Source organism: Protopterus annectens, chromosome 13.part0 (assembly GCF_019279795.1).
Source record: "Protopterus annectens isolate FY-2018-M chromosome 13.part0, PAN1.0, whole genome shotgun sequence".
Classification (NCBI taxonomy): Eukaryota; Metazoa; Chordata; order Ceratodontiformes; family Protopteridae; genus Protopterus; species Protopterus annectens.
Genome location: NC_056747.1, coordinates 858,414,449 through 858,440,329, shown reverse-complemented (window position 1 = coordinate 858,440,329; position 25,881 = coordinate 858,414,449). Strand labels below are relative to the sequence as shown.

The 25,881-nt window shown below is 41.9% G+C and overlaps 1 protein-coding gene across 6 annotated transcripts in view; it reads left to right on the top strand.

The window, feature by feature from the left end:
- ACACA (acetyl-CoA carboxylase alpha) overlaps positions 1 to 25,881 on the top strand; it is a 2,143,878-nt gene that overhangs the window by 153,863 nt on the left and 1,964,134 nt on the right. For all 6 annotated transcript variants that reach the window (XM_044054575.1, XM_044054578.1, XM_044054576.1 and 3 more), the window contains one exon: positions 22,110 to 22,242. In XM_044054575.1, the coding sequence (XP_043910510.1) occupies positions 22,110 to 22,242 (133 nt within the window). The remainder of the gene's footprint in view (positions 1 to 22,109; positions 22,243 to 25,881) is intronic.

The following is a 25,881-nucleotide window of genomic DNA, read 5'->3' as shown; positions in this document are numbered from 1 at the left end:
TTGGTATCCTGTATGCCAGTTTTTACTTTGTATATATATATATATATATATGTAAGTATCTTTGCTTTTTGTTCACTTGGAATAGCTTCTGTAGCTTACCCTGAACTAGCTTGAACTGTTTTTTAACTGTTTGCTGCATTATTTTAAAATCTGCAATTAGTTACATTTTAGTCGAATTTGATCAAAAGTTTGTTTGTTTGTTTGTTTAATTTAACTGTTGAGGCTGCCCACTAAAGTGTGCTAGCCTGTGTAACTGATTTATCACTGTTTCTGCATTTTCTGTGTGTTTCTATCAAAAAAACAAAAAAATAATCCTTGTTTTCCCGCCTCTCCTCTACTAGTTTAGACCAGTTTACAGGCATTGCTGTATTCTGGGCTGTGGTGTAGTTCCTGTGTTGTCCATTACCTAACTTGGATAGAAGGAAGTTTCTTTGCTCACCAGTGGGAGTGGGGAGCCTTGAGCAGCCTACCTGTCCCTGTAGGAAGTGACCTCAGCACAAGAAGCTGTAGTAATTAGTTGTTTTGGACCATTTCTAGCTCTTTTGTAGTTCACTGTTTAAAATCCGCCTCTGGGCGTTTTTTTCTGGCTATGCTGCTCAGACAAGCTCCTCGTGGTCCTACAGAGTGATCCTAGCTACAGGGAACTCAGAAAAGCTACTACTTTCTAGATTTAGGTATCTTTGCTTTTTTTTCACTTGGAATAGCTTCTGTAGCTTACCCTGAACTAGCTTGAACTGTTTTTTAACTGTTTGCTGCTTTATTTTAAAATCTGCACTTAAAGTTACATTTTAGTCGAATTTGATCGAAAGTTTGTTTGTTTGTTTAATTTAACTTTTGAGGCTGCCCACTAAAGTGTGCTAGCCTGTGTAACTGATTTATCACGGTTTCTGCATTTTCTGTGTGTTTCTATCAAAAAAACAAAAAAATAATCCTTGTTTTCCCGCCTCTCCTCGACTAGTTTAGACCAGTTTACAGGCATTGCTGTATTCTGGGCTGTGGTGTAGTTCCTGTGTTGTCCATTACCTTGCTTGGATAGAGGGAAGTTTCTTTGCTCACCAGTGGGAGTGGGGAGCCTTGAGCGGCCTACTTGGCCCTGTAGGAAGTGACCTCAGCACAAGAAGCTGTAGTAATTGGTTGTTTTGGACCATTTCTAGCTCTTTTGTAGTTCACTGTTTGAAATCCACGTTTGCACGGCTTTGCGCGGTTGTGCGCATAGTGCATCGCCGGTTAAACAAGGTTAAACTTTCTTCTGGCTCTGCTCTTCAAATTTTCCCTTAAGGAAGCTCTACTCTTAGTATAATCAGACTACTCACTATATTATAAGCCTAGCACTTGTTCTCAATACTACTTTACTAAGTAAGCACTCTCGTACTAAGTAAAGCACTACATCTACTTACCACCCCTGTGAATATCCACTTCCCTTAAAGGTACAGCACTCCCTTATACTGTTCTAGCATGTCAAGTGGTAGATTACTGGCGTTTTCTCCAGTTCAGCTGGACAATGCTACAATTGTCTCATGTACACAGACAACCCTCTCCTCCTCCCAACAAACACAAATACATGTGAGAGATGCAACTATATAGCCAAGCTGGAGGCTGAACTCTCTCAACTCAGGGCTGGCATGACCAGACAGGAGGAGATGGTAACCACACACACAACAATCCCAGTCCCACATAGACCTACCACAACTGCAAACCAAACACATAAAAACACAAAGACATACTCGGGGGCTCTAATAAAAAACTTACCAAAACAACAGAGGCTCCCAAAGTAGACATCCAAAAATCCACCACCTCAAAACAAAACACATGCAACACATACTTCAATAAATCAGTGTGTCAACAAGTCACAGCCCTTAAGGCCAAACACCATGCCTGATACACTAGTAATAGGTGACTCTATAGTCAGACACACTGATGTCCCGCTGACCAGGCTGAACAAGGAGAGGGTGACTGTGAGCTGTCTATCGGGAGCTAGGATCCGCCACATAACACACGCACTCAAGTCACTCCAAAGCAAGTACAAATATGACTCTGTCATTGTCCATGCTGGTATGAATGACCTGAGATGTACCTCCCTGGACTACATGAAAAGAGACATAGAGGAGCTCTCCGATTATGTAGCCCAGGCTGGTATGACCTTGACCCTGAGCAGCATCTTGCCCTCACCAAGAATGATACCACAATACAAAGACAAGATGATCAGCTTTAATAATTGGCTCAAGTACTGGTGTCATTCTAAAGGGATCCAATGTCTGTCTGCCTGGGATGACATGTTGGACAGGCCACGCTGCTTCGCAAGGGATGGCTTACACCTGTCACCACTAGGCTTCCGGATATTGGCTAAGGCTCTTGCCACCCCCATAGTGCCTTTTTTAGGCAAGGCTCAAAAGACAAACCCATCTCCTTAGAAAACAAAAATGGAAAAAAACTAAGGGTAATGCTGCTCAACGCCAGAAGTCTAAATCTCAAGATGCAGGCACTTGATGCACTCCTCAGCATGGAGAACATTGACGTCTGTGCAGTAACTGAAACCTGGTTCAAGGCTCCTGAGAGCACCCCAGCGCTACCAGGCTATACCTCGTATCATGCTTTTCGCCCCAAAACCCGGGCCGAACCACAAAGGGAGGGGGAGTGTCCATATTCATCAAGGACACCCACACCTCCAGGTTAGTAGCAACATATGAAGCATCAGAGACCATACAGGTGCAACTAACCATAGGCAAAACTGCTATACAACTGGTAGCATGTTACAGACCACCCTCCCAATCTCAAGAACCCCACTCAGCCTTCCTGAAGACATTGGAGGATATGGATGTATCACAAAATACCATCATACTGGGAGACTTCAACTACCCAAACATAGATTGGGTACATTATTCTAGCCCTAAGGTTCCTGGAATTCATAAATTCAAATGCACCTGAACAACTAGTCACCTCTCCCACTAGGGGAGATAATATACTAGACCTGATCATCACAAACATGGGGACAAAATGCTCCACACTGGAAGTATACCCCTCACTAGTGAGATCTGACCACAAACTAATCACCCTGGATGTACATATCCCACCTCCACCCCCAGCACAAAAGACCACAGTGAAAAACTTCTCAAAAGCAGACTTCACTCTTCTTAAGACTGAGATGGTTTCCTTTAAGCCCACTGTGCCAGTGGATACCACATCCCACAATGCCGCATCCTTCACAAATGCTTTCTATGGACATCTCCAAGAATGCATGGAAATCCCAAATAAATCCAAGTCCCTCTCCACCAAAGGCAAGCGTCCTGTCTGGTGGACCTCAGCCATTAACAAATTGTATAACAAAAGAAGGAAGCTACTGCACGTCAGAGCAAAATCCCATGAAGGGAAGACATCTCTGATCAATATTAGCAGAAAACTACGTTCTCTCATAAAAACATCCAAGGCCAACTTTGAGAGAAAAATCGCTAAGGACACTAAAGATAACCACAAAGCCTTCTTCAGCTATGTTAGAAACCTGGGCGGAAACCCTCAGATATGCTCAGAGTTAGTTCACAACAACAAAAAATACACTGAACCCACAGATATTGCCAACATTCTGGCTGACAGGTTCAGTGCAAATTTCTCCCCTCCCTCACCCCCAAAAGAAGAAATACTTATCCCAGCTGAATGTAATCTCCCTGTCATCTCAGATGTCCAAGTGAGAACTTCCCTAAACAAAGCTAAAAACACAGCATCAATGGTATCCCAGGTTGCGTGTTACGTGAACTCCAAGAGGAGCTAAACCCACACATAAAAATGCTATTTAACCTTAGCCTTACTTCGGGATATGTACCTGAACACTGGCGTACAGCAACAGTGGTCCCACTTCACAAAGGGGGGGGGGTGCCTCTACAGACCCTGGAAACTACCGCCTCATAAGCTTAACCAGCCTGGTCTGCAAAGCTATGGAAAGAATCATTATGGAACTCATAAACAGAGACATAGGGGACCTACAGACACTTGACCCCACCCAGTTCGGCTTTGTAAAGGGCAGATCCTGCCTTTTGAACCTGGTTGACTTTTTCGAAACAGTCACTAGAGCCATTGATGAGGGCAAAGCAGTCCATACAGCCTACCTGGACTTGGCTAAGGCCTTCGACACAATACCCCACTCAGGCATCATAGATAAGCTCAACCGCTTAAACATAAACCCTTATGTCACTAGATGGGTTGCAAACTGGCTAAAGGACAGAACCCATAAAGTTAAAATCGCTGGAGCAATGTCAGACTCAAAGCCAGTCACAAGTGGTGTCCCACAGGGATCTGTCCTGGGACCCCTCTTGTTCGGCATTTATTTCTCAGATGTTAAAGCAAACATGGGAGGGCAGTGGCTGACAAAGTTCGCAGATGACTGCAAACTAGGCGCCATAGTCGATACACCAGCGGACACATACATCCTACAAAAAGGCCTCACAGAAACGGACAACTGGTGCCGGAGTCATGGCCTTAAACTAAATGCCAAAAAATGTATAGTCATCCCCTTTGGGAAAACAAAGTACACACAAATTATCACATAGACAGCAACCCACTGAGTACGGAAAAAGTAATCAGAGACCTAGGGACCCAAGTCGACATCGACCTCTCATTTGACACCCACGTTGCCAAAGTGGTTAGAAAAACATTCTACCTTGCACACCTCCTCATGAAGGGATTCACATCCAGATCCAAGGATGTCATTGTACCCCTATACTCCTCCCTCATCAGACCCATGATTGAGTACAATGCCCCATTTGGTATGTACCTCACCCGGCATTTGCAACAGCTGGAGAGACCACAAAAGTACGTCACCAAGAGGATCAAGGGTCTCCAACATATGTCTTATTCTGCCAGACTAAAGAAACTTCAGCTCTATTCAGTAGCATACCGCCTGCTCAGAGGTGATCTCTGCCTGACGTACAAGGCCATGTCCAATCAGGATCTGATGGACATGCTCCACCTCAAAAAATCCAAATCCATCAGGATCACGAGAGCTAAAGACTTAAACCTCGGCACAAGTATGAATAGGACATGCTGGAGGGATAGATTCATAACCCAGAGGCTTCCCATGCTTTGGAACAAGATCCCAGTTCATATTAGGCAGAGCCCCTCACTGACTCTCTTCAAGAGAAATCTTGATGAGTGGATGGGAGATCGTAAGTTTACCCCAGGGGTCACATCTGTGTCACTGCTAGACAGGGGCACAGTAAACTAATTCTATTATATAAGGGGACCTTCATTGTGTCACTACTAGACAGAGGCACATTATTCTAAATTTATTCTGTACAATTTTTGTACCATTTCATGGGGTGGCAAAAGCCACATCACTATGGCTAGGCTTACAAATGCCCCAGGGCAGATAGCCTAGTACTATACTATGAAACTATGAAACTATATACATATATATATATATATATATATTGATTTCTATATTACTGTTTCCTACCTTTGATATTAGTAGTTGTAGGTGCCTTTTCGCTTAGTTCAGGTTGTTTGTACTGGTTTAAATACTTATAAGTAATAACTTTTTTGCGGAGCTTTCCTCTTGCTGTTATTAGTGTTGCAGACAGAATGAGGTTCTTTTGAACTTGTTCTTTGTGTTTTTCCACAAATTAGACTGTATTCCTGTTCTGTTGTGTGTGTGAGTCTCTCTACTTGTGTCTCCAACCCCTAGGTCCGTTTTAGTCAGAGGACCTAGTCTCCCTTTGTTTCCTACCTGGGCTAGGCCCATTTAAGTTAGAGGACCTAGTCCTCGTGGTGTTTCTTTACTGTTTTCTGTGGGGCTAGGCCCATTTAAGTTAGAGGACCTAGTCCTCCCACTTTCTTTTGTGTGTGCGTGTGTGTGTGTGTGTGTGTGTGTGTGTGTGTGTGTGTGTGTGTGTGTGAGAGAGTTCATGTTCTGTGAGATGTCTAAGGAAGGCAAGAACCATAAGCCATCTGGCTTTAAAAAAATGCATAAAATGCTCACAGAATATGTCCATAACAGATGGCCACAGTAACTGCGTTTACTGTCTTGGGGCCATCCACTTACAGGAAACCTACTTATTTTGCCACTCTTTTAGTCCTAGGATGTTGCAAGAAAGAAAAAAATAAGCTCATTCTAAAAGGTCTCCTAAAGCCTTCATATGAGGAAGATCTGACTAGCTCTTCCTCATCTGCTAGATCTCAGGGATCTAAAAAGGAAAAGTCCATATCCTCTAAGAGCCCCTCCTTGGTGCCAGCTGGTGTCTTGGAGCCGTCTCTTAAAATTACTAAGCCTGACAAAATTACTGTCTCATCGGCCCCACTGAGTTCGGAACTGATCTAGAGCTTTACTACTGTGGATACAGGATCGGCACCAAGTAGTTCGGAGCCGACCACTGAGAATATTCAACAGAGCCGGTCTATGGACCCTTTATCGGTCTCCCCCTACATTAGTCACCCATTCTACAGAGATTCCATTCTCTGACTCTGTCCTCCAGGTCTTCCAGGAGTTTATCGGAAGAAGATGTGGAGAGGGTAGTGTTGAGATTTCTGAAGTCATCTGCCTTACCTAAATTGTTGTTGGCTCCAACCCAGTTGGTTCCGGGGCCACTTGAAGTCCGTCCCCCCTTCGGTGATTCCTCCTCCGAGTCATGCTGGTCTTTTGGAGCCAGAGTGGTTGGTACTGCTGGTGGAACCCTCGGTTCCAGCTTCCCCTGAAGTTGTTTCAGAGCAGAGTTCCACTCCACATCTGTGGTGTCTAGGAACCGAAGCTCCCCATTCAGTCTTGACAGGGATGCCTGGAACCGAACCTCTTCAGTTCCGAGCCTTCCTCTCGGTGCATCAGCAAGGGTGAGCTTGGACCCTGCGTCTATCTCTGAGCTAATGGCTCTGGAACCGATGGCATCCTCAGTCTCCTTGGAGCCGAGGAGGTCTTTGGAGCCAGAGAGGTCAGCATTCGAGATGATGAGGAGTGTGTTGTCCTGATCATCAGCTCCTACCAAAGGTACCAACATTCTCCCCCCTAGGGCACCTACTTCTTTCTCAGCTCCTACTCTCTCTGGACAGCAGAGACCCACAGCCTCAGGAGCCACTTGCTGGTGGCCCCCACTGTTTTGAGACCTCCCTGGAATATCCTTCTGAGGAGCCCCCACGGAAGAGAACATGCAAGAGAAAGCATGTAGACTCCCAGGATGAGTCTCTTACCTCGAGGAATCAGAAGGGTCCCCCAAGTCATCCTCTGATGATGTCTCCTTTGTAGACATCCTGGAAATCCTTAAGCAGAGATGTGGCTGGCCCACTGTCACCCCTTCTGATGAGGAGCCAGTGTACTTGAAGGTATTTGGGTCTCAACTTTCAGCATCTTGGGTGTCTCCACCCTTCGACGAACTGATGGAGCTAGTTAGTTGGAAGGTGTGGGATACTCCTGATGCCATGGAGCCAGTCCCCAGGATACCAAATAAGTTTCTTTCTGCACCCAGGGAAAAGGAATTTTTGTCTAAAGGTGTTCCCATAGATGCCATGGTGGTGGCGGTGGCCACTAAGAAGGAGCTAGCTTCTGTTCATCCGCTGAATAAGGAGTCTCAAACAATGGACAGATACGGGAAGCGTATCTTCTCATCAGCGACATTTACTCTTAGATCGCTAAACTACCTTACACACTTCACAAGGCTTCAGAGAGATCTCCTTAAGGAATTAGGAGATTCTCTACAAGGTACATGTACTGAGTCCCTGACAGGGTATCTGCCCAGTTGTTCACCTTGAACTTTTTTGTCAACTCGTCCATGAGGCTTATCTCGTATGCAGCCGATGGAGCGTGTAGAGCAGCGGGTTCAGGAATTTCCCTAAGACGTTATTCCTGGATGCGCTTATGTAATTTTGCGGAACCGTTCAAGTCTACCTTTACCAACGCCCCCTTCGATGGTTCTTCATTGTTTGGACCCAAGGTAAAGGACACACTCACCCAGTGTGAGCAAGAAGAAAAAACACTCTGTGCCATGGGAGTACGTTTTACTGTCCCCTCTAGACCATACCCTGAGAGTCAGAGAGGTGGTAAAATGTGGTTCAAGAAGTCCCAGAGGTTTTTCCAAGATGCACAAGCTGACTCCTCCTTCAGAGGCAGAGGAGGAGGAGGAGGAAATGGTAGATGTCGCCCTAGAGGCAGGGTCGGACCACAAAACCAGTGAGGCCACAATTCATTTCGGGGCCGGGCCTACCAGTACTCCTGATGTGGGGCCCGACTGTGCTTCTCTGGAGCTGGTTGGGGGTCGCATTTCTTTGTATCCAGAAGCCTGGCTAAGTATTACTCAAGACAAATGGGTCCAAAAAATTATTACCAGAGGTTATGTCATACCCTTTTCTCTGCCACCATATGTTCCCAAGAGGATCCTAGATGTTCCACCCAATCACAGGGATCAGGCAACTGTGGAGGTCAACAAGTTGCTGGCAAAATAGTCATCCAAACCATCCCAGCAGACCAAATAGGATCCAGAACTTACTTCAGATTCCTTTTAGTGCCAAAATGTACACGGGACTGGAGACCCATCTTGGACCACAGCAGATTAAACGAATCAGTAAAGAAGGACAAGTTCCAGATGGTGGCACTGCAGTCTATTCTCCCGTTACTAGGGAAAGACACTTGGATGTGCTCAGTAGACCTCCAAGATGCTTACTACCACATAAAAATGGACAGGGCGTCGAGTCATCTACGCTTCCGGGTGGGAGCTAGTCATTACCTGTTTCGTGCTCTGCCCTTTGGTCTCACCACAGCCCCCAGGGTGTTCACCAAGTGTATGGCAGTCGTGACAGCTCACCTGAGACGTCGAGGATTCCAGGTGTTTCCGTATCTGGACGATTGCTCCTGACCGCCCCCACCAGGCATCTACTTCTTCAGACCAGGGATGCTACCATTCAACTTTGTGCCCAGTTGGGGATTTCTATCAACTGGGAAAAATCTGCCTTATTGCCCTCGCAATTTGTAAATTTTATAGGCGTAGAGATAGACACAGTAGACATGTTGGCTCGTCTGCCAGTAGAAATTGCACAGAATCTTGTTCTTCAAATTCAACTTCTCCCCTGCGAAAAGAAAAGGCCAAGATTATTCTAAAGCTTCTGAGGACCATGGCTTCCACCGTACTATTAGTGCTGCTAGCCTGACTACACATGAGTGTTCTTCAGTGGCTGCTGTCGTCCCAGTGGTCCTTTCAACACCTACCATTATCTTATCACATACTGCTGACAGACTCCTGCAAGAAGGACCTCATTTGGTGGACTCAACCCAACCAGTTTACCACGGGCACTTAATTTGTTCCTTGCCAACCTGTTGCCATTGTGACCATGGATGCCTCACAGATAGGGTGGGGGGGCATTATCTAGGCAGGACTGTCCAAGGCACATGGCAAGATCACGAGGCTCACCTGCATATCAGTGTTCTAGAGATTAGGGCAGTGCTGCTGGCGTTTCGAGCACTTCACGACCTTATGCCTCTTGGGACGATTGTGATACAATCAGACAACAACATGTCGGTAGTATGGTACATCAACAAACAAGGCAGAACCAGATCATACCCACTTTGTCGAGAGGCCATTTGGGTTTGGAAATGGGTGATATCTTCCCAGCATTTTCTGGTGGTAATGCACATTCCAGGGAAACCAGCATGATAACCAACAAGCTCAGCCGGGCAATCTTGATGCCTCATGAGTGGTTGGAGCAGATTTTCTGCAGATAGAGACAGCCTTGCTGTGATCTCTTTGCCAGCCCGATCTATGCCAAATGCAGCAGCTGTTTCTCCCTCATCCCTCCTCTGGGGGAGTCATCGAGAGACGCACTTGTTCACGATTGGCCCCTGGGGCTCCTTTATGCTTTTCCTCCTTTTCCTCTCATACCCAAGGTTATTCAGAAAGTGAAATGGCTGGCAAGCAGCCTGATCCCCATTGCTCCTTACTGGCCTCGTCCGGTTTGGTTCCCCTTCCTCGGGCCTCTTCTCCTAGATGATCCTTGGATTCTGGACCCAGTGCCAGATTTCTTGATGCATATGTCGGGTTTGCTTCATCCTGTGTTACATACCCTCAATATGACAGCTTGGCTGCTCCAGTTCCATCCCTAGTCAGGCTTCATGACTTCTCTCCCTCCGTGACTCATATTCTAACATCCTCTCATAAACCCTCCACTAGGAGACTATATTCCAGTAAATGGAGGAGATTCTCTGTCTGGGCTGAGAAGAAGAATGTTGACCCTTATACTGCCTCCATTCCAGTGGTTTTGGAATTCCTGTCTGAGCTTTTCCACCAGGCATCTGTGGCTGTCACTATTAGGGTTCAATTGGCAGCAATTTCTAATTTTTATGTAGGCATACAAGATTCTAATTTGATGTCACATAGGCTGTGCAAAACCTTCCTCAAAGGTGCCACTTTAAGACCCCTTTTTCAAAAACCTGTTGCTTCATGGGATTTAAATTTTATGCTATCCAAATTGACATCTCCTCCCTTTGAACCTTTTCATTCATCGCCTTTGAAATTTTTGTCTTGGAAGACTTTGTTTCTGGTGGCTATCTCATCTGCCAGAAGGGTGTCAGAGTTACAAGCACTATCTGTAAAACCTCCTTATCTGATTTTTCACAAAGACAGAGTATCTCTTAGTACTAATCCATCCTTTGTTCCCAAGGTCTGTTGCCATAGCACTTTGAACCAATCCATAGAACTTCCGATGTTCTTCCCAAATCATTCCAATGCAGCAGAGTACAGATTTCATCAGTTGGATGTTCATAGACAATTACGTTTTTATTTGCACCGGACTAAGGACTTCAGGAAGTCAGATCAATTATTTGTTTCCTTCTCCGAATCCAGGTCAGGTTTATCTATTTCCAAAGTAACCCTCTCAAATTGGATATCTAGCTGTATAGCTTACATTTACACCTCTGAGGGTAGGCCTTTACCTTTCAGAATCAAGGCTCATTCTACGAGATCTCAGTCTACCTCTGCAGCCTTTCAAGCCAGGGTTCCACATAATATCTATGCAGCAGCAACTTGGGCTACCCCTCATACTTTTATTACTCATTACAAATTGGATTTAACCTCCACGGGTAGAGCATCCTTTGGTTCCATGGTACTCAGGAGTATTTTTCCTTGAGCCATCCAAGAATAAGGTGCTAGGGATGCTGTCCCATCAGTAAGAATGAAGGCGAGATAGGACTACAGAGCATATAGAAGTTATGTACTCACCATAACGTTCCATGTTTGTAGTCCATCTAGCCCTTCATTCTTACGAACCCACCCTCCTACCCCCATCCTGGAAGTACCCGGAGACAGAACTATATTGTTATCATTATTCACTGGAGATCTTTTAGTCCATCTAGCCCTTCATTCTTACGAACCCACCCTCCTACCCCCATCCTGGAAGTACCTGGAGACAGAACTATATTGTTATCATTATTCACTGGAGACCTTTTATTATTGGCTTCTTTCTGTATGTTGGTTATTATTTCTCCTAGTTAGCAGCAAACAAGATCTGGGGATTGTACTGGCGCACTATGGGATACCTACCTAGCCATAAGCCAACTAGAAGACTTTGAGCTTGTAAATAAGCCGAGTCGGAGCCGAGGATTGGCTCCGATCCCATCTGTAAGAATGAAGGGCTAGATGGACTACAAACATGGAATGTTATGGTGAGTACATAACTTCTTTTTTACGTTAATGGATACTGAATACTTGTGTGTATATTCCATATTTTTAGTCAGAATTATTTACAAATACACAGGAGGAGGAGGAGGAGCACCTGATCTGTGATATATAGCAATAAGTAGCCTGTTTTTTTTTTTTTTTTTTTTGCTTATTTTTAGTAATTATTGCTAATTCTAGATATTTATAGCAATTTTATTGTATACTGCATACTTGTACTGTATTTCATAGCTATTGGCTCACTGCTAGTTTTCTGCTGTGATAAATATTTCTGTAGAGTTTTCTGCCTAAAAATAGTTTAGGTCATAGCTGTAAATATTGTCCATATTCCTGATTGTGTTTGTGATCAACATTTCTGTAGTGTGTTCTGCCTAAAATAGTTTAGGTAGTAGCTGTAATATTGTAAAAGGTCACAACCAAATCAAAATTCCACTTGAGAAACAGTAACCAAACTGACTTTATTACAAATAGTCCATAGATGTGTACAATGTTAACCTAGGTTTCGTCCTCCCATAAGGACTTCGTCAGAACAATTGAACACATTCAGTGTGATAATTTAAATACCCACCCATCCTACCTTTAATCCCATAAAATCACATTCCCATTCCATAAACACTTAGAGAGACAATACTTAAACACAAATTATCACATAAAAATACTATCATAAAAACTACTGTTCTAATATTCAACAATTACATTGCAAAACTAAATAATACAAATCTAAATAAATCTAAATAAATTTGAAATATTAAAATATTGTAGATGTTAAAAATATTATGAATGTTATTATAGATATTGTATTGTAAGGTGTTAAAATTGGCAGTTTCATTTGATAAAAATGCCATATACATCCAGGTGTATATATTTCATCTACCTAAAATATGTTTAAGTTTGATTCAAGTAAGTGCTGACAGTGACAAGCATTTATACCCAGCATTACAGCAGCGTATATGCAGCTTAGGCTGTATAGAGGTGGGTATAGCTAATTCTAATGTTACTGACTTAAATACGTCTGACAGAGTGGTTTGCTTTTCCACTGATGCTTCTACAATTTCTAAGTAGGCTATTGTTTCTGAACAATCCGAAACAGTTAGTGTGCTTATGACTTATGATGTTGTTGGGGGGGGGGGTTCTTTTAATTCAACATGACACTGGGGTAATTTTGAACAATTGTGATTTTAAGCGTGAGCAACAAATGTTAAGTCACAAGCATGATCATGTGCTTGATTTGGAGTTGATACAGAATCATTTTCTTGAGATTAATACGGAGCAAGTGATTTTGAATGTTGAACCAGAAGGTACTATTGATTGTGACTTATTAAACCGAAGCATTTATTTTGTTGAAACATCACATGGATGCGGGCCTTATATTAACAAGGGTATGGGAAATGAAACTAATGTTGATTGTATGTGCATGTTTTTGAGCACCAATAATGAAGTTGAAAATGATGTAAGTGTTGGAAATGACAAAAGTGTTGGTAGTCGTAGTGATGAAAGTCCAATAGTGGAAAATATATTAAATGTTCAAATTGACATTGAAAACAATGATATGGGTGACCATTTTGATGGCCATGGGAATATTATGTATTTTAGAGATTTATTTAAGCAACATGGTAAGAATGTTTAGGTTAACGAACAGTTGAATGTGTTAAAAAATCCTGAGATAGTTACCAACCAAGTTGGTGACTATAAAGTGTACAATTATTCTAAAATTGTTTGTACTAAGGAGCATGCAGATTTATTATTCAATGGGTTCACCTTTGTCCTGGGAAGGAAGGGGATTTAGTTGAATTGTTAATTGATTTAAAAACATTTACCAGGAAAATGAATTTGAGGTTATGGTTTGCTGATCAAAAGTCAAGTTATGATAGCAAAGTGCTTCATAAACCAAATAAATTCAACCCTCCTATGAACCATATGATTGCCATTTTTGAAAGGGCTTGTGAATTAGACATTAGGGCATATTTTAATAACTCTAATAGTAGGAGAAAATTTATTAACTTGTCCATGGAAGAGACAAGTGTATTAAATGAATTGGTCAATAATCATGAAATACGCATTATGAAGCCAGACAAGGGCAATGGTGCAGTGATTGTAGATAAGAATTGCTACATTTATGCCATGTTAAGCATGTTGGAAGATGATTTTTATGAGGAAAGTAGTATAAGTGAAATTAACATAGCTAACATGAAATTAGATTTATTGATTGATGATATATTATTTCAGGGTCAGATAACAGAAATGGAGTATAGTTTTTTATTTAATCCAAATCCAGTGGTTAGTAGCATATTTGGAATCCCTAAATTATGCAAAGGTCTGAATGATGTGAAATTCAGACCTATTGTTGTTAAGTGGTGTAAAACTTTCTTTGTTAGCCAATATTTGGACCATCATTTACAAAAGGGATTAACCAAATTTAGCTACATAACCAAGGATTCATGGAACGTTTTAGAGAAATTGAATGATAACATTACGGAAAATATTATTTTGCTCACAGTAGATGTGTGCAATTTATTTACCATTATACCACATGAGGAGGGGCTTACATGGCTTGAATGTCAATTACTGAAAACTGGCTTATACGAGCAGGATGAGGTCAACATTTTCATTGCCATTATTGAAGCAGTGTTGATTAAGGTTTTTGTTTAGAAGATGAAATTATGCGTAAAAGAAAACAAGGTATTTATATGCCCGTTTTACATACTGGAAGGTGTGAGCAACAAGAAGTATTGTTAAGATGTCAGGATGACCTGAGTTCTAGAGACAAGAAGGGGGAAGTCCTAGAGACAAGAAGGGGGAAGTGATGTATTTTCTGGCAACTTACAATTTAGAGACCGAGTGGTTAGTCAAGATGGTCCAAAAGAAATGGGACATCTTGAAATTGGACAAAGACATCGAGAAAAAGATGGGGGCCTGTCCAAAAATAGTTTTTAGAAAGGGCAGATCATTTAAAGAAATTATGGAAAATGGTCTGAGGGGTAAACCTGTAGTTACTGGTAGACCATTTGGGAATTTTAAATGTGGCAGATGCAAAACTTGTAAGTTTATATTAGCAACAAGACCCAACATTAGGATTAATGCCAACACCATTTTTATAAGCGAGCATTTTAATTGTCATACCCAAACTGTGGTATACATAGCTAAATGTAACTGTTGTCCTGCATTTTATGTAGGAAAAACTTCTAGGCATTTTAGAGAGCGAGTTAATGAACATCAATTGGATATTCAACATTCGAGGGTGGCTAATGCCTTAGCTAGACATATCTGTGAATATCTGTAGCACAGATTCAAATTCTGTGTCATTCAGCATATTAGAGTAGACCCCCAAGGTAAAATATTGGATGTGCATCTTGATATAAGTGAATTAAAATGGCAGTTAAGGTTAGATGCACACCATTTCCTGGGCATTAATGATGCCATTAACATTGCCCCAATTTTGAAACTTAAACATATTTTAGGTAGATGAAAGATATACACCTGGATGTATGTGGCATTTTTATCAAGTGAAATTGCCAGTTGTAACACCTTACAATACAATACCTATAACATTCATAATATCTTTAACATCTACAATATTTTAATATTTCAAATTTATTTAGGTTTGTATTATTTAGTTTTGCAATGTAATTGTTGAATATTAGAACAGTAATTTTTATGATAGTATTTTTTTATGTGGTAATTTGAAGTATTGTCTCTAAGTGTTTATGGAATGGGAATGTGATTTTATTGGATTAAAGGTAAGATAGGTGGGTATTTAAATTGTTGCACTGAATGTGTTCAATTGTTCTGAAGAAGTCCTTATGGAAGGATGAAACCTAGGTTAACATTGTACACATCTATGGACTATTTGTAATAAAGTCGGTTTGGTTACTGTTTCTCAAATGGAATTTTGATTGAGTAGCTGTAATATTCTCCATATTCCTGATTGTGTATGTGGGCCTAGTTGGTTGTTAGAGGCTGTTTTCTGAGTTCATTGTCCAGGTCATCTTAGTTTGCAAAGACCATCCCCCACTTCAGTGACGGTTTAGTGTTTATGGTCATTGTCTAGTTGGGTTGCCAGGTCTACGACTTGGAGAAAGCACCTCATTGGTTCTTTTGAGCTTTTTTTTAAAGCTGTTTCAGGTTTTAACTTTCTGTTAAGAAGTTAACTTGTGTTTCAGCCATTACACACAGAGCAGTCTACCTAATACAGAGAGAACATCTGAGAAGGCCAACCCAGTTAGTTTCTTTCCTTCTGTTCCTCCTTTCTTAAAAAAAAAAAATGCCTGAATTTCCTTGTGTTCTAACTGTGCTTCTCAAACATTTTGGAAATACATAGTATATATTAGTGCATTTATTAAAACTTTATTTGCCTTAATATTGCTACAACTCAAGTGTTCTAGGTTTCACTGCATCTGAATTGTTTTAGTGCTGTTTTAGCTGCTTTTCTGTATATATAGACTTTTCTGTATATGTAGAATAGCTACTTATTCTACTGCCTCTTAAATTGTTTTTCAGTTGTGCACTTGCCTTGCTTCATTTAAAAAGTTTTAAATTGCTAATTTTGTAGAGTTGTAATTGCATTTATTATTTAGGGCTACACATTCAAGTGCATTAGCCTTTTCTGTGTTTATTTACTGTATTATTGCATTGTTTAGCTTGTTTTAACAAAAAAAATACTATCTTGTTTGCTCATTCCTGCCTTTCCTAGCTAGTATAGTCCAGATTCCAGGCTTTGCTGGTTTCAGGACTTTATTTTCTGTGTTCAGAGCTATCCAGACATTGCTGCTTACCAGTGGGAGTGGTGAGCACTGTACTGCCTATCTAACACTAGAGGAGTGGTTTTCTGCTCTGAAATTGTAATTTTATTAGCCATTTTGGGCTGATTTCTATCCCTTTCAACTTTCTGGCTTAAAAACGCGTGTGTTTGTGCTTTTTCACATCATGCAGCACTGCGGGGCTACGGTTAAACTATTCCAGGTGCCAGAAAGTCTGCTCTCCAAATTTCCCCTTGGAACTAGTTGGTTTCTCAGTAGTAGCACTAAAATCTGAACCCCTGTGACTAGCACTTGCTCTAGAACCTGCTGGAAAGCACTAGGAAGCCTTAAACTGATACAATCACTCAACTCTCCTTGTTAATAAAGAGAATTTAATCGTAGGCACTAAACAGCCTATAATTGCAAAGTACCTTGCAAAGGTAAGGGAAAACAGCTCTTGTACTTTACAAAAAAAGTACCTAAAGTGGCATGTCCAAGGGTCAGCTTCAGGTGATTTCGCCTGTCCACCTGGTGAATCTGGGCATACTAGGGCAACGCAGCATCTGCCTTGTGTACACAGACAACCCTCTCCTCATACCACCTAACACTACAACCTGCAAGAGATGCACTTACATAGCCAAAGTGGAAGCAAAGCTCTCTCCAGACAAGATTGTGCTATTCAGTCAAGAGGAGAAGGTTAACACCTGCAGTACACCTCAAGCAACACATAGCCCTTCAAAACCCACACCATCAACACCCACACTTAGCAACACTAAACCCCATATGCAGAGGCCCGTAACTTTAACCTGTCCAAGCAACAAGGACCTCCAAAGCTGAAATGCAAACAAACACCAGTCACAACCAAAGTGACACATAGCTCACAACACCAGTGTGCCACCCAACAACAGTCCCTAAGGCAAGACAGTGTACCCAACACTTTAGTCATAGGGGACTAATGCATGCACTCAAGTCACTCCACAACAAGTACAAATACGACTCTGTCATTATCCATGTTGGAGTGAATGAGTTGAGATTGTACCTCCCTGGACTACATGAAAAGAGACCTGGAAGAGCTCTCGGATCATGTGGCCCAGGCAGGTATGACCCTAGCCCTGAGTAGCATCCTGCGTTTGCCGAGAATGGTACCACAGTATAAGGGCAAAATGATTGACTTCAACAATTGGCTAAGCTTCTGGTGTCATTTAAAGGGGGATCCAGTATCTGTCTGCCTGGGACGACATGCATAGCCGGCCTTAGGCATAGGCCAACTAGGTGGTCTTCTAGGGCGCTGCTCTAGTTGGGGCGCTTTTCCAGTATTTATTTGGTGTAAGTAGACCAAGATGGGGGCACTGGGTAGTGTAGTGGGGGGGTGCCATGGAGCCCTTTTGCCTAGGGCACCAGTTGACCTAAAGCCGCTCCTGATGACATGATCGAGAAACCACTATGCTTTGCCAGAGATTGTCTCCACCTGTCACCCCTGGGATTCAGGTTACCGGCTAAAGCTCTTGCCACCCCCTGTGGTGCCTTTTTTTAGGCAAGGTTCAAAGGATAAAACCACCACCGTAACAGATACAAACATGCAAAATCTGAAGGTAATGCTGCTCAATGCTAGAAATCTAAACCTCGAAATGCACTCTCTCGAGGCACTCATAAAAATGGAGAACATTGATATGTGTGCAGTAACTAAGACCTGGTTCAAGCCTCCATAGAGCACCCCTGCAATACCAGGCTACAATTCTTACCACACTTTTCGGCCACCAAACCAAGACTGAAACACTAAAGGTGGAGGAGTATCCATATTCACCAAGGATATTCACACCTCCAGGCTAGTTGCCCAACACAGTGCATCTGAAATTCTCCAGGTGCAACTAACACTAGGTAGGACTGCAATCCAAACTGTAACTTGCTACAGATCCCCCATCATGCCCCAAGTTTCTCACTACACCTTTCTAAACATACTGGAAAATATTAAGATACAACCAAACACCCTAATACTGGGTGATTTCAACTACCCTGCCATTAACTGGGAAAACTACTCGGGTACCAATACCTTTTCCCAACAGTTCTTGGAATTCATAAATTCCAATGCCCTGGATCAACTAACTCATTGTCCCACCAGGGGCTCCAATATCCTAGACCTGGTCATTACCAACATGGGAGATAGATGCTCCACACCAGTGGTCACCCCCTCATTGGTCAGGTCTGACCATAAGCTAATCACCCTTGACATCCACATCCCACCCTCACCCCCCAGTAAGGAAACCTCCGTAAAAAAACTTCTCCAAAGCCAACTTCATGCTACTCAAGTCAGAAGTGACAAACTTCATGACACCCATGTAGACAGGAGCTGAAAGTTTGACTGCTGAATCCTCCACTAAGGCACTGTATGAGCACATCCACTCGTGCATGAATCGTGCAATCTCAAATAGAACCAAGATGCTCTCCTCCAAAAAAAGAAAGCCAATCTGGTGGTGCCCTGGCATAAACAAACTATACAACAGAAGGAAGAAACTTTTGCAGAAAAGAGGAAAATCCCAGGATGCAAAAAACTCCCTTACCAGCCTCAGTAAGAAGCTGAGATCCCTCATAAAATCCTCCAATGCTAGTTACGAAAATAAAATTGCCAAATATTCCAAAGACAACCACAAGGCATTCTATAGTTTGTCAAGAATATAAATGGCAATGCTCCAGATCTGCTCTGAGCTACAACAGAATGGCATTAAATATACTGATCCCAAGGATATTGACAATATCCTGGCAGATCGATTTAGTGCCAACCTCACCCCCCCTCTCACCCCCTAAAGGGCCCATCTCAATACCAAAAGATTGCCAAATTCCGGTAATCACGGCCACACAGGTAGAAACTGCACTCTCCAAAGCTAAGAATACAGCATCCATGGGACCAGATGACATCCAGGGCTGTGTACTACATGAACTACAAAATGAATTGGCAACTCCCCTGAGTGTCCTGTTTAATCATAGCCTCACCTCAGGCTTCATGCCCACTGAGTGGAGCATAGCTACAGTTATCCCACTCCACAAGAGGGGATCCACCTTGGAATCCAGGAACTACCGTCCCATCAGTCTGACGAGCCTGATCTGCAAGGGCATGGAACGCATTATCATGAAACTTATAAACAAAGACGATGGCAACCTTAAAACACTGGACCCCACCCAGTTTGGGTTTGTGAAGGGCCGATCTGGTCTCCTGAACCTGATTGACTTCTTTGAATCAGTCTCCAAAGCTGTGGACAAGGGTAAGGAGGTCCACACAGCCTATCTGGACCTCGCCAAGGCCTTCGACACCATCCCCTACTCTGGAAGCATAGATAAACTTACTAAGCTGTGCATAAATCCCTACGTCACTCGATGGGTTGCCACCTGGCTTACTGACAGAACCCAGACTGGAAAAGTAGCTGACTCCAAGTCTAGCTCCATACAAGTGACAAGTGGAGTACCTCAGGGTTCAGTCCTGGGACCGCTCTTGTTTGGCATTTACTTCTCTGAAAAGGTTTATATCACAACATCGAATGACCAAAATATCGAAGCAAACAACATCGAGCACAAAACATCGAACGGTAAGAAACCCCGAAAGCACAAAATTTCGAAAACGGAGTCTACGAAAAGCAACACTTGGCCATCCGCTCAGCCGTGCAACGTGAAACCTAACTGTAGCAAACAAAACACACCTCCTTAACTGTCAAAACACAACCCAGCCAACTAATACAAGTACCCTACAAACATTACATGAAGTACTCTACTACGCTCAATGGGAAAGACACAAACAAGCTACAAACTATTTCTTATGTGGGTGGCTGTGCCCCCAACACCCCCCCTACTTAAATATACCATCTCAGAGATCAAACCACAGTAGAGGTAATGTATTCACATGTAACATTTCACCTTACATTTATAATTCGTAATTACAGGATATATTAATGCAACTATGCAATTTAATGAGAACATTTGCTACTATGTATATGACTTTTTCAGTAGTAGTAGATCGTTAATGCTTATCCTGCTATAAAACAGTGGTTCATAGCAAATGTTATTCACGTTAAACATTTGTCAGTGACGTCAGGGTGTGTAACTTTGCAAAGGCCAACTATGTGAGTCTGGGGTTTCCGATTTCGTAATTTTGAGCTTTCAAGGTTATTGGCGTTCGATGTTGTGTGCTTCAATATTTTGGTCATTCGATGTTGTGATATAAACCCTTCTGAAGTACAGGCCAACACTAAGGGACTCTGGCTAACAAAGTTCGCAGATGACTGCAAACTGGGAGCCATTATTGAATCCCCAAATTATGTGAATATTCTACAAAAGCGCCTTACAGAAACAGATACTTGGTTCCAGAGCCATGGGCTCAAGCTTAATGCTAAGAAATGTATAGTTATCCGCTTTGGGAAAAACCATGTACCCATGAATTACCAAACACCGAACGTATGATGGGAGACTTAGGGACACAGGTAGACAGTGGTCTCACCTTCGATAACCACATCGCCACAACAGTCAGGAAATCCTTCTGTGTGGCACACCTCATCACCAAGGGCTTTTCATCTAGAAAAAAGGAGGACATTGTCCCACTGTACTCATCCCTCATTAGACCCATTGTAGAGTACAACGCCTCATTTGGTATGTACCTCACAAGACATCTGCAACAGCTGGAAAGGCCGCAGAAATACCTCCCTAAAAGAATCACAAGCCTAAAGCAGATGTTCTTTGCTGACCGTTTAAAAAAAAACTCCAGCTATACTCTGTGGCATATCGTCTACTCAGAGACTATCTCTGCTTAACATACAAGGCCATGTCAAACCCTGAGCTGTTGGACATGCTCCACTTAAAGAAATCCCAATCCCTCAGAGCCACACGCTCCAGGGATCTAAACCTTGTCATCACAATGAACAAAACATGCTGGAGGGATAGGTTCCTGACCCAGAGACTCCCCATACTCTGGAATAGACCGCCCATACATGTCAAGCAGAGTGCCTCCTTGGCCCTCTTCAGAAGGAACCTTGACGATTTGATGGGAGATAGGAAGTTCACCCCGGGATCAAGTCAGTCGCCCTGCTAGACAGGGGTCCATGGAAGTAAATATTGTGGGAAGAAATATCCAGGGAATTGTTATGGCTAGGCTTGTATAGGCCCTAGGGCCCTATGAATCTATGAACAAGTATTTCTATATGCAAATTTTTCTGAACAGTAAAATCATTATCATTATCATCCTGTCATAATGCAGTGAGGTGCATAAGGTCCTGTGTTATCTGATTTTTTTTTTGTAGTATTAAGAAATAGCACTGTGCTTTTCTATGTATACGTTCCTGTGGTATCTGATTTTTGTAGTTTTAAGAAATAGCAGTGTGCTTTCCTATCTGGGTAGAGTGAAATACTGCAATAATTGGTTTGTTGAATAATGAGCAGGTGTCTGTTAGCTGCCTAATATGGTAGAACAGGGTTAGTGGCAAAACATAACATTTAGGAAATTACTCAAGTCTTCCAGCTGTTAAACATACTCTTTATGTGAAAGAACCAGGAGACTACCATTTGTTGCCAATTTTTTAGGTTCGAGACCAGGCAAGTCTGTTTAACAGGAATTTTTTTTTTCTGGGAAGAAGTTCACTTTATTTCATTTCTTAGTAGGTTGTAGTTTTATTCTCTTACTAAAAGTTCTCAAGGGAAATTGTTCATTCATAAAGTCCAGTAGTAGTAGGCTGATGGTGGTTTGTCTTTCTTTTATGACTAGGCCTAGCATGTCTGGACTGCATTTAGTGAAGCAAGGCCGAGACAAAAAGAAGTTTGACCTGCAGAGAGATTTCACTGTTGCCTCACCTGCTGAATTTGTCACTCGTTTTGGGGGTACCAAAGTTATTGAGAAGGTAAGTTGAGGCATGCATGCTTTGTTTGTCTGTGCAGGGTGTGAGCTAAACATTGGGTTTGTCTAAATAATCGCCTTGAATTCTGTTTTTCTACATTTGCAATGTATTCTGGCTAGCAGAATTGGTTGATCTTCCCTGAGAATAGGCTTAATGTGACCATATATTGCACATGTACATTTGCACTCACAAACCACAACTGCTTGATTTTCAGTTCTTCTGAATGGCTGCTACTTCTATTCCCAAACTGAGGCAGTGCTACCACAGCCATGTCAGTGAACAGTCACCTGCCATTCACAGAGGATGTTCATTGATGTTCAGGGCGCTGTTCTGGTGGAGGATAAAAGCTCTTCATTCATGGCCATTTGATTAGTGGCCATGGCATTATAAGTTAACTTTCTTTTAGGTTATGTCATTCCATCTTCTAGGTGGCACAGTGGAGCACTAGATAGCCTTATCACCTCACAGTAAGAGGTTCTCTGGTTCGATTCTCAGCTAGGGTGCCTTCTTTGCAGAGTCTGAATGTCTTCCTGTGTTCACATGGGTTTCCTTCAGGGGCTCCAGTTTCCTCTTACATTCCAAAGACATGCAGTAAGTGGACTGGACACTCTAAACTGGCCATAGGTGGGAGTGTGTGGTATGGAAGAACAGCTGTGGCAGGGCTAGCCACCTAGTGGTGCGAACCTTGCCTCTAAATGATTGTCAGTGTTGAAGTGACACGCTGACCCCATGTGCAAAAAAGGGAAAAAGAGTTGTGGGTAGATAGATGGATTCCATCTTCCAATGTGGATTTCTCTCATAAGGCTGTTGTGACACATTCATACTGACTATATCTGTGTAAGAGCCTGATACACAGACGCTCGTTGTGTTAGTAATGCTCTGATTCAGCTTGCACACACGGATAAAGAGCTAGACTCTGTGCCTAATCTACCATCCAACCCAGTGCAGCCTTTTTGTTGACCCCAGGGATGATGATGAACCCCCCAGAAGGGATAAGGAGTTGGCATCAGCCACCTAATTTCCCTTCTCAGCTCCTGCAGCAGTTTCATTGACCCCCAAGCATATATGTATGTCTCTACAAATGTAAATGTATAAATGTATTGTGAATGAGAATGTATATGAAAAAAAAAATCATTTTAGTTTTCTACTAATTGTTCATTTTACTAGATGCATTACATGCTGTGTAAATTTTCATTTTTGTACTACTTTACATATTGTAACACCTAAATATGTTAAGAATGCTTAGAAATGTATAAATGTTAATAGTGTAACATGGAGCTCTTCTCCCCGGGCCCCCGCTGAAAATGGACCTGTGTCCAGTCGGACCCTCCCGGTTAACAAATGTAAAATAAAATAAAAATAAATAAAAATAAGTATGGCAACAAACCCACCATGTTTACTGGTATAGCGAGCTGGAGTTGGTTTCCCTCTGATTTGTTGACAGATGTTTTGTTACACAACATTTGATCCCAGATGTTACATTCTTATCTTTTGCACAGCTTAAAGAAATGGGAAGATGTGAATTTATTTATTTTTACATTCTTTCTTTTCTCTCCATTTATACAACTTCAGAAGTAATTTCCTTGGCAATCGGAGATATGGGAGAGCTGAGCCCTATACTGGAGGGTGTGAGGACAGACGCTTCCATGCAAAAACCTTATATTTTAATTTTTTTTGTAGTGCCATAAGATGCAAATTTTTGTACTCTCATGTACTTTGTCTGTTGGCTGTAAAGTTTTAGTACATGATTTACTTTGTCTTTGCAAGTTTGTTGAAGCCGGATGCATGGCCTATAAGACAGGGTAATCAGCAAATTAAATGCAGAGAAGCTGCATGATTATTTTAACATGCGTACTGTGTAGTTTTAAATGCAAAGCACAACTACTTATTAAAGATCCCTGCTTGATTAATCGTGAAACCTAAACATGTTATGGTTAAACAAGGGTGACAATTAATTTGCAAGCCTTGCATTGTTATCATTAAAGAGCAGATGTAATTATGCTTATCTTCTTCTTAAGACATGCTCATTAAGCAGAATCTGTGTCCCCAATATGTCACTTACTGGGATGCTGAGGTTAATAACAGGATAGTAATGTTATTAAGCCTTAAAGCAGAAAAAGACCTTGACAGAGTTAATTGGAGATTTATGTGGAAGATACTAGAGACCTTTAATGTTCTTCAGAACTGGATAAGGGTAATGGGAATATATGAGGGGACAACAGCTAAGATGAAATTAGGTAGTAATTTGACAGAAGACATAAATTTGGCAAGGGGAACTAGAAGCATTCTCTTTCCCCATTTCTCTTAAATATGTAACTGGAACCATTATTACAAAAAATTTGCCATCTAATATAGCAGGCTACAAATGGATGAATACAAGGGGAAAATAGTGCTATTTGATGACATCATACTTTGTTACAGACACAGAAATGTATATAGGTCAAATATTTGACATACTACAGGCCTTTAGTAGTTTGGTAAGATACAAAGATAGAAATGATAGTAATGAGCTGTGTGCCAAACTGTGAATTGGTACAAAGATACCCCTTTCTGTGGAGTCCTATTAAAATGAAATACTTGGAGATCTGGCTGAAGAAAGATGGGGAAAAGGCAGCTAAAGAAATATGAGATGATACTGCACAAAATAATTATGGAAATTAAAAAAATTGAAGGCACTGTTCATGGTTGAGGATAGTTAAATTCATGTTTTTGGCTCCATTGATATTGTTATTTATAGAACTCGCTGTTATCAGCATGGGGCAGAGTTCTGGCAAAGATTAAAAGAAATTAAGGGTTTCATTTCAGTGGGCAAAAAGTAGCACATACAATTGGAAAAGCCTAGTGTATCCGATTAGCAAAGTGTGTGTGTGTGTGTGTGTGTGTGTGTGTGTGTGTGTGTGTGTGTGGGGGGGTCTGGTGTACTTGGAGGACTACTTCAAAGTTACCCAGTTAAGATTGCTGTATTTAACACAGAATGTGCATTATATGACCGAGATGGAAAGAAATGCTACAGGGCCAAAAGGGGTGAGGATGGTGAGAGACTACAGGGAGAGATCTGGGACTGACTTGACGTAAACAGAGCGAACATGTATGGTGAAGACTATATTGTTTTATAATGCAGATTCTTGCAACAAAAAATATGAAATGGTGGAGAATGTGGGCCATGCCAGTAGGGCACACACTAGGTAAAGACAATACTAGAAATGTTGAAAGTATAGTTAGGGGAAAAAGAATATGAAGATAAGATACTGGAAGCAACTATTGAGGGAAGAAGACATTAAGCCCTGTGAAGAGGCAAAGCAGATCTTCAAATTATAAGTGAAGGATAGATCATCTTACTTGAGATTAGTATCAAAGTTGAGGAAAAATATTAAAGAAGTGGGTGGGTTGCAGAATAAGCCAACCCTTGTAAGCTTCCATAACAGAGTCAAGATCAGAATAGGCATCAAGAAAAATATTTATTAGCAAAGCCTACAAAACATTGCTAGATCAAAAGGACAGATCAGACAGGCAGCAGTGGTTTTATGTTCCTTTTTTTTGCCAGGACACAGTAGGGCCACTGTAGCTAGCTGGTGGGGCATGTAGGGTATGTGGAGAGAAAAAACACCATGCCAAAAAAAAAAACGAATGCAAGATACATAG